Here is a 9488-nt window from a genome sequence, read left to right on the forward strand (position 1 = left end):
GAGCAGAAGGGAGCTGGAGGACGGGGTAGAGGATACCAAATGCTCCCTCCTCCACAGCTGTGCCTGCACCTCCCTGAGGGAAGAGGGTGCCTTAGTGATTTAAATTGTACCCTGAAAACCCTGTAAAGGACTGTATGTGCTGAGTAGTCTCAGACCCATCTCTTACCCCCTCTGGGTCTTGAATATCTAGCCATCTGAGGCCAAAGGATTTGCCTTGGCACCTCATTTCCGAGGGTCAGTGGGGCAGCAGAGACAATAGGGCCATGCATATTGCCCAGAGTATTCCAAAGCCAGGCCTGGGGCTGCCAAGAAGGCCACCTGTGCTTCACCACTCTCTCCCCGCCCTCCTTACTGCCCCAGACTACGCTCCCACTTGCCTCGTCTGTGGACTTCCTGGCAAGGCTAAGCACGTTCTAGCCAGAAAGGGCCATCTGACCTTGTTGGCCAAAGCCCTAATCCCCTCCAGATGGGCTGGTAGCTTGTACTAAGGGCCCAGCTGCCCAGACAAAGCTGACCCTGGTACCAGTGACCACTTGCAGGGGGTAGCCATCGACCACCCCCTTGGAGTGAGACCTTGGAGTGAGTCTGGCTGGCTCCCAGATCCTTCAGCCCCGCTCCTCCCCACTGCTGGCACCCCCCACAAGCAGTGCTGCATTCAGGTCTCCTCTCCAACAGCCTCTTCTGGCCACCTGCACTGATTGGCTCTGGGGCTCTGAGGGGGCCCAGGCTCAGCACATCCAGGAAGAGCCCAGGGAGGCAGCTCTTTCCCCTCCTCCTAGCCTGTCAGCCCCATCACCCTACCTGTGCCCTTCCCCAGAGGCTGCTTTCCAGTCCCCTTCCCCTTGTGGAAGCTAGATGGGGTTTCCGGAGAAATGTTGGGCCAAGAATGGTACTCACGAGCATCCCCAACATTGAAAGGGTTGGAGATGGTCACAGGAAAAGCACAATTTCTCTGCAGCAGGAAGGACTCAGATTTGGAGAAACACTTTCAACTAATGCCCCAAATGAAAGCGAGCTCTTTCTCTGGCCTGGCTATGTGGCAACAGGGGGCTGGACAATATGACTTCCTGCAGGAAGGCTTTGGCTGCATCCTGGGAAGATTGGGGGCTGGATGGATAACTCAGAAGAAATGTCTTTGGTTCCTGATAACAGCAGCTGCTACCATATACCAGAGCATATGCAAATGTCACCATTCTGAGAAAAATTAAAGCATCCCCCTGCCTCTATCCCAGCTTAAAATAGGAGATAACGGAAGGGGAAGGCAGGTTCCTTTCTAACCCATCTGATTGGCCTTTCCCCTGCCTGGGAAAGTTACACCCCCTAGCCCTAGCCCCTGGTGGTCACTACTGGCCATGCCCTCTGTTTCATTCAGGCTGCAATGACCACGAACAAAGGCAGGGACAGGCTGGTGACATCTGAAGCTGAAGAACACCGCAGGCAAGGCTGACCTCTGCCTCCTGGCAGGCCTCCTCCACCTTCAGGTGTCACCAGGAACATCTCAGCAGAGGGCCTTGGCTGCTGGTTCCCTTCCCTCACAAGCAAGGCAGAGGCCTGAGTTACCGCGGGACACTTAGGTTTATTCCAGGGTGAGTGGGTGCCTGTGGGGGGCAGCAAGGATGACTGAGGTGACATGGTGACAGAATGCCCATGGATGGCCCCAGGCTCTGCTGGGCCCCGCAGGGCCTGAGTCTCTGGACAGTTGGGAAGCTCTGCCCTCTGCCCCACCCCAAAAGGGCATGTGGCAGTCACTGATGCAGCAGTTTTCGTAATTCACAGGGCTCAGTGATGGGCATTGAGCAGCTTTGGTTCTCCCACACGTAAGCGGTGGCCCGGTCTTCCAGCCGGTGCAGGGAACTCAGGAAGGGCAGCTGTCGGGACAGGAAGCTGGAAGGGTCCCCATCAGCCAGAATCAGTACCTGAGGGGGTGCAGAGTAGAGAGGGTCACCTGGGGAACACTGGCAGGCTCCATAGGAGGGGTTTCTTCTCCCCAGGAGGTTGTTTTGGGGAACCAAGGAGAGGAGCCAGGGACAGGGAAGGCGAGGGCCATGCTTGCACACAAACCTTGTTGGGGATATAGATGGTGTGGACACAGTGCAGCAAAGCCTTGGTGTCCTTGGCTTGGGGGTCCCCACAGATCACAATCTGGCCAGAACAGAAAGGGAACCCCAGTGACACGTGTGAGCCAGACCTACCAGGGCTTCCCCATCCCCCTTCCACCCCATCTAGTAGCCCCCTAAGATGGAAAGGGGCTCAGCTCAGCCTCTCTCAGAGCAGCTGCCTCAGATTCACCGCTTGGCAAGTGGGAACACGCATGCGCACGTGCACCCACACAAGGATACACACAGTGGCAATACTGTACCCGGCAGTGGAGGTACCAACACAGGGAGATGCACACGAGCACACACACATGCACACACACGCACACATAGAAGACATGATACCTTGGAAGACACACAAATTCACAGAGACAATACACAGGAAAACAGCTGTCACACACATACACATCAAATGCCCAGACAGAGGCACCGGACACCCCCCACCTCTGCTCAGACACACACAGGCAGACACCTGTGGAGATATGCAGACAAATGTGCAGAAACAAGCGGGCAACCCTGAGCATGGACATGCACCTGTGGACAAACGCACTAGAAAACACTCAAACCAGCACGGACAGACAGGCAGGTAGGAGCCACACATACACGCCTTCCAGATGTACTCACAATGACACACATCGGGGTCTGCACACAGCAGGCATATACCTGTACACACGCCCCAGCAGACCCAGTGCATAGAGCCATACAGAGAAATACTTTGCCGGTCACACGGGCCCATATTTGACACCCCCTCCTGGCCCCCACTCTGAGAGTCCCAGTCCCAGGCAGGCATACAGACATGGGTGCCAGAGGCCTGTCTCAGACACACTCCCCCACCTGCACGCAGCAACCTTGCAGACAGTCCCCAGGGACGCCTGCACACACTCAGATGCCACACGCTTAGGGACCGGAGCTCCCAGGGCAGCCCTAGGATCCCCACCCCACCACCCTCCTCCCACTGAGGTCTCAGCTCTCCTCCCACCCAGGTCCCAGTCCAGCACCCTCACCACACCCCTACCTGCTTGAGGGTCTGCTGGTGGGCTGAGAGTGCACGGACCATCTCGGGCAACGCCACGGGGACGCGGCGCATGCGCTCAGAGAAGGCGGTCAGTAGGCACACACTCTTGTCCATCCAGTCCTTGTGGCCTGTGAAGCCGTGCAGCCGAAGCAGGTTGTGGGCTGACACAGAGTTGGCACTGGGCTCTGCGCCATCCTGGTCTGCAGGGTGCAGAAGGGTGGGGTGGGGAGGGAGGGTCATGAGGTGGCTTGCTCCAGGACTGGCTGGGAGGCTGGGGGGGTAGGCTGGAGGGACCCCACCCCCACTCCTGTCCAGGTCTGAGGGTGTACTGCCAGCACAGCAGTTACAGATACTCGGCTTGTGCTCTCCTGCATCCTCCGCCCCTCTTGCTCGGGGTGAACATGGTCCACGGGCTCCCCCATCTCACTGCTGACACCTGATCCTGCCACCCAGCTGCAGCCAGAGCCGCTGCATCCTTGCCCCTCCCTCTCTCTCCCTCACCTCCCGCTTCCAATCCACCCACGAGTCTGCCGGGTCTGTGGCCAGAATAGATCCAATCCTACCACACCTCGCCACACACACTTCTACCTTGCCTGGGCCTTTGCCAACCCTGGAAGGGACCAAGTGCCACTAACGGCCTCTGAACTGGTGGCCCATCTCCTCTGCCCAGATCCCTTTCCCTTCAGCAGCCACAGTGACGTTCTTAGACCTAATCAGAGCAGGTCACAATCCACTTGAAACCTCTCAAGCCTTCCACTCCTATAAGACACTGTAGGGAGCCAGCTCCACCCACCTGGGCACCCCCCCAAGTCTGCCCCCATCCTCTGGAGTAGTCTATCCCTCCCACCTCTACCCCTCCCTGGGCCTCTCACAGGCTTTGCCTTTGCCTGAACTCCCCTGCCCCCAGCTCCTCTCCACAACCACACAGCCCCATCTCTTCCTCCAGCCCTTGGTTAAGTGACACCTGTCACAGATTTTATCTGACCTCCTCCCAGCTCAGCTGGGCTCTCTCAAGGCCCTGTCACTCATTTGGCTAACATTTATTGTGTACCTACTATGTGCCTGGCCTGTGCTAGACCCTGGGGTTATGGCAGTGACAGAAAGTTCTTGTTCCCAAGGAGCTTGCATTGGAGTGTGGGGAGTGTGGGGAAATGGTTAGCAGACCAGATGGGGTGCATGATGGTGAGTGCGACTGAAAGTCAGGGGGTGGAGTAACCTGCTTCTTCAGGGCACTCAATTCAGCTACACATGTGTGCATTTGTGTGTTTTTTGCATTAAGTATTAGTTTTTATTAGTTGTTTCCCCTACTACTTGTAAACTTCATGAGATTAAGGACCATGCCAGCCTTGTTCAACATAAGAATCTGAGCATACCAGTTACTGCTGCTAACCAGTAGCTCATTTAATAGCTAATTTTGTCAATTAATAGCTAAATAAACCTTTGCATCAATCCTGTAAGGGAGTGCCAAGGTGAGCTGTTTTACATATAAAGAAATGGAGGGCCTCCCTCGTGGCGCAAGGGGTTGAGACGCAACCTATGAAGCTATTCACAACCACTACAGCGCAAGTTCGATCCCCGGCCAGGGAGCCACCCACATGGCGCAGCAGACCTCTTCTGACTCACCCGCTGCTCCCCTCAGCAGTGTGTTTCAGTAGATCTGCCTGTTCTGTTCCCCACTCTGTCTCTGGTGAGTCCTCTCACCCCTCCACACCCACATCTCTGGCCTGTACCCCAGTCCTCATATGCATAAATAAATAAATCTTTAAAAAAAAATAAAGAAATGGAGGCTCTGAAATAGAACGATGCTGGCCCAAAGTGTCTCAGTTATACATGGTGGAGATACGACCCAGGAGGGCCCGGCCCTGCCCAGCCCTTCCTTTCCCCTCCATGCTGTGCTATGCTCCTCCCACCCCCACCCCCGCCCCATGGTAAACCAAGTCCTGCTGGGTCCAGGACCCCAGGCCAGTTCCACACTCCCTCACTGACCATCCTTCAGCCGCAGGGGCAGGCCAGCTCCCAGGTCAGCCTCACTGCAGAAGTAGCCGCCTCCCCGGGAGTCCCAGAAGAGCCTGTCCTGCGTGTCTTGTAGCCGCAGGGCCCACTCGAGCCACGCACTCTCCTGTGAGGCCTCATACAGGTCCAGCAGACCCCGAACTACAAAGGCATAGTCCTCCAGGAAGCCCCAGCAGGGCGGGTTGCTGTGGGGACAGGCATTAGGGGAGAGGCTAGGGACAGGCCCAGAGAGAGGGACCTTCCCAGAGAAGACCCTTCATACACATTCTTTCATTTAACCCTCGAAAGCTATTTTAGGTGGGTACCATTAGTCCATTTCCAGGGAGATATGGAGCTCATGGTGGGCAGATGGCAGAGCCAGCATCAGAGCTGACCCACAGGGGAGGAGAGGAGCTGCCCAGGGAGACCAGTCTTCCCCATTTGCATGCCCCCCAACCTGTGCTCCACGGTCCCCCCCGAGCCTGCATAGCAGGTCCGCATCAGGCGGCCACTGGCCACGTCAAACATGTGCCGCTTCAGGAACTTGGCCCCGTTGATGGCATAGTTGATCAGCCTCTCCATGCCCAGGACAGCCCCGGTCACCGCGAAGCCAGACACCATCAGGCCTGAAGGGAGGGGGCACCGGTGGTCAAGAGCTGATGGGACCCCTCCAGATATGTCCACCCCAACACCCCCCCCCCAAGCCCTGACACCTCTCTGGAGCAAGGCAGTGAATAAGCAAGAGCTCCAGCTCCAGTGCCAGGCAGCGTGTAGCCGGGTGGGAGGGTGGGGGCATCCCTTAAACTCTCTAAGTTTCAGTTTGGCCATTTGTAAATTGAGGATAATAAATCTGATCAAGGGAGAATTATTACTTAGCAGGTGACTGACATAGAGAAGGGGCCTGGTGGAGGGCAATTCTGTAAATGGATCAGGCCTCAGCCATGGTTCCCCACCATTCCAGGCAGCCAGCATCTTGCTATCCAGATGTGGCTTCGGCCGATGTTTCCGGGCCTGGAAGAGCTTTTCCAGCCCGGCATTGAGCAAGGTCCGCACAGCCTCCACATCCAGGCCAAAACGGGCAGCGGTCAGCTCCAGTGAATAGCGGACAGTCAGCACGTTCTGGCCTTGCAGCTCCCCCTTGGGGTCCTGAGGAAAACAGCCCTGGTCAGAGGGAGTCCTCATGCCTGCCAAGCGTCAGGACCCCTCCCGTATCCCCAGGAGTCCTCACCTGATTGGAGCTGATGTTGCCATTGTCCATGAGCCCATAGTGCTTTATGAGCAGCTGGCCTGAGGTCAGAGGCTCGGTGGCACCTGGCACAGGCTCAGGGAGGAGCTGCTGGACCTCTTTGACTGTCCACACGTAGAAGGCGCCTTCTTTGGGCCTCATGCCCCGTTCTGGGGGGGAGTCCGCATCCTCTGCGCTATAAAAGCCTCCAGACTGTGGGGAGGAGAGAGCTGGCTGACCCCACCAGCCTTGAGGGCTGGGGAGGCCCCGAGCCCTCCCACTGCCAGGTCCCCCTGCTTCAGTGGACACACACCCGGTGACTCAGGTTCCGAGTCACGTACTGGAGGATGCCTTTGGCAACGTCAGAGTAAAACTCATCGCCGGAGATCTAGGCGGGAAGAAGGAGGCTGTAAACAGAGGTCCCCAGGGAGGCCCAGGTACAAGCATCCTCCCTATGGGGAGGGAACCTGCCTGGGCGGGTGAATGGGAGGAAATTAGCCTGAGATAAGGAAGAGGGACAGGTGGAGAGGTGGAGGACTCTGCTCTGGGCTGGGACCAGGGGTCACCTGGAAGGCCTGTGAATAGGCCACCGCGAGCTGCGCCTGGTCATAGAGCATCTTCTCGAAGTGCGGGACGTGCCACTGGCGGTCCGTGGAGTAGCGGTGGAAGCCCTGTACCAGGTGGGACTCAAGGCTAGAGGCCAGTCCTGCCTCTGCTCCAAGACTACCACCCCCTCCAGGGAATGCCTCGCCTCCCTCACCTGCCCCACGTGGTCTCGGATGCCCCCGTTGGCCATCATTTTCAGGGTATGCAAGGCCATTTGCTGGGCCCGAGAGCCATCCTGGGTTAGTCGATGGCTGAGCCAGTAGGAGAACAGGAAGCTGAGGATTACTGTGGGCATCAAGAGCGCTTGGTAAGAGGTGGGAGGACCGGGCAGAACTGGGCAGTCAGGTGCCTTTGACCAGGCTGGGGTTAGCACCCAACAAGCAGTCTCCCAGGAGAGACTGGGGGGTCCAGGTCAGCGCTAGAGGGTCACTACTGAGACCAAAATCAGGTCTTCACTAGAGAGCTACTGACACACTGAGGGGCAGGGGTCACCTCCAGACAGGAGAGCAGGAGGTAAATGACCAAACCCGTGGTCAGAAGGCCAGTGACCAAGACAAGCACCAGGAGGCCAAGGAGCACTGACCTGGTGTGGGGAACTTGGGGGACTCAGCAAAGCCGCCATATTCCTCATCATAACCTTCATCCAGCTGCTGGAAGCAGCGGCTATTCATGGTGGCTGCAGAGGGTGGCAGCTGGCGGTCACCCATGCTGATCTCCGACCGGGCCAGCAGAGCTGTGGCGACGCGCTGGCTGTTATCTAGCAGGGTGCTCTTATTCTGTTTCCACTGTGGGAGAGAGGGACAGCCCTGGAGGTCGGCAACCGTGTTCCTTTGCCCTTGACCCCTGGAGTCCCCCCGACACACCTGATGTACACCCACCTGGTCCCGTATTCTCAGCAACACTGTGCGGAAGCCAACTTGGGTCAAGCCGTCCTCAGGGGGGAAATAGGTGCCCCCCACAAAGGGCTGGAGGCTGGGCGTCAACCACACACTCATGGGCCAGCCCCCACCACTGCTGGTGGCCTGGTGGAGGGAGGGCAAGGGTGAGGGAAGCAGCGCCCTGTGAGAGGGCAGTGCCCCCTCCAGGGCAAGACTGCGCACCTGCACAAAGGTCATGAACACCTTGTCCACATCTGGCCGCTCCTCCCGGTCCACCTTCACATTGACAAAGTCCTCGTTGAGCAGGCGGCCGATCTCCTCGTTCTGGAAGGACTCCTCCTCCATCATGTGGCACCAGTGGCAGGTGGAGTACCCCACTGGGGTGAGGAGAGTGGGGGACTAGTAAGTGATCGGAGGAGGCCAGGCAAGGGCCCCTGAACTGAAGAGGCCCCGTCCTCTAGTTTCCTGGGAAGCCCGGGGGACCCTTCCTTTCCACCACTGCCGTCCACCCACCCAGAGAAGGAGGTACACTACCTGAGAGGAAAATTGGTTTGTTTTCTTTCCTGGCCTTGTCAAAGGCTTCTTGTCCCCAGGGGTACCTAGTCCAGGCAGGGTGGGTATCACTTGCTGACGAAGGGGCATAGCCGCCATGGGAAGGTGCGGGGCAGGCACTCACCAGTCCACAGGGTTGTAGGCATGTTGCAGAAGGTACGGCGACTTCTCATTGATCAGGCGGTTCGGGACCTTCTGCCCTGTGGACTGCGAGCAGTTGGTCCGGCTCCCCTTCCCTCCAGCAGGCATGGACACCGAACTACTGACCGACACACTACGGTCCTTGTCCCGGGAGGAGCTACCCCTGGCGTGGCAGGAGGGTCAGGCAAGGGCTCTCTACCACTTCCCCCGCTGCTTGCCCCGAGGCCCACCCCGCCCTCTGGCACCCCTCCTGGAACCCTGTTCCCAGACCAACACACCTTTCTGAACCACGGGGGAGACCGTGGCTTTTGTGCTCCCCCTTGTGTTTTGGGGGGGGTGTGGAAAGGTGGCTCATTGGGGGCTCCTTGCTAGGTTAGTCTCCCCCAACCTCTCGGACCTGGCAGTGGGAAGGATGTGACTGTGAGGTCAGGATGCGTCACAATGGTCAGAATGGTCCCTGGGGCTCCATTCTCTCCCCCTGACTGGGCCCCTCCCCTAGGCCTCCCCAGGCTGGGTACTTGGAGGGGTTTCTCTGGCATGCCTGAGTGCGGGACCTGACAGGCTGCTGGACAGGGCAAAGTGAGGGGCGGTGAGAGGAAATTGACCCAGGGGACACCCTCACTCAACATCCACCCAGTGGGTACAGGGCCAGGTCCTGTGTTGCACCCCTGGATTCCCAGGGTGTCAGAAACGGCCTGATCTCAGGGGCTCAGCCCAGGGGGATGGCAAGGTCCTGCAGCAAAAGGGAACATAGCAGGGTCAGCCTAAGATGCTGCTGAATAAGGACGCTTGTTGGCCCAGCATTTAGATTCAAGGAAGGCTTCCAGGAGGCAGTGTCAGAACAGAGTGCCTGGGGAACTGGCCCTGCTGCTAGAAGGGAGGAGGTTGTACAAAGGCCTGGTCATGGGCGCAGACTCGGGGTGGTGGGCAGCCATGAGGGGGTGGCTGATCTGGCACTAGGCATCGACCCTGGCACCCCCGTA

At 58.1% G+C, this 9488-nt stretch overlaps 1 protein-coding gene across 1 annotated transcript; it reads right to left on the reverse strand.

Moving 5' to 3' along the window:
• Positions 1-1556: 1556 nt before the first annotated feature.
• On the reverse strand, positions 1557-8935 carry SPATA20 (spermatogenesis associated 20). The gene is made up of 16 exons (XM_037494257.1): positions 8784-8935; positions 8489-8668; positions 8347-8411; positions 8035-8189; positions 7813-7956; positions 7518-7719; positions 7089-7219; positions 6895-6999; positions 6642-6716; positions 6332-6541; positions 6057-6249; positions 5561-5729; positions 5098-5309; positions 3112-3311; positions 2062-2142; positions 1557-1916 (listed from the first exon to the last, which is right to left on the reverse strand). Exons 1-16 carry the CDS (start codon positions 8858-8860, stop codon positions 1746-1748), a joined length of 2370 nt encoding a protein of 789 aa, XP_037350154.1. The 5' UTR covers positions 8861-8935; the 3' UTR covers positions 1557-1745.
• Between the last annotated feature and the right edge of the window lie 553 nt (positions 8936-9488).

The sequence above is a fragment of the Talpa occidentalis genome, unplaced genomic scaffold (genome assembly GCF_014898055.3).
Source record: "Talpa occidentalis isolate TD23 unplaced genomic scaffold, MPIMG_talOcc4v2.1 talOcc4.7, whole genome shotgun sequence".
NCBI lineage: Eukaryota > Metazoa > Chordata > Mammalia > Eulipotyphla > Talpidae > Talpa > Talpa occidentalis.

Bases quoted from the DNA above. Each gene is read 5' to 3' on its own strand.
- SPATA20 (XM_037494257.1), bottom strand. From the start codon at position 8,860: ATGAGCCACCTTTCCACACCCCCCCCAAAACACAAGGGGGAGCACAAA. The intron at 7,000-7,088 runs GTGAGGGAGGCG...CACCTGGTACAG, and splicing joins TCCGAGACCACGTGGGGCAG to GGCTTCCACCGCTACTCCAC. The intron at 3,312-5,097 runs GTCAGTGAGGGA...TGCACCCTGCAG, and splicing joins GCCCCTGCGGCTGAAGGATG to ACCAGGATGGCGCAGAGCCC.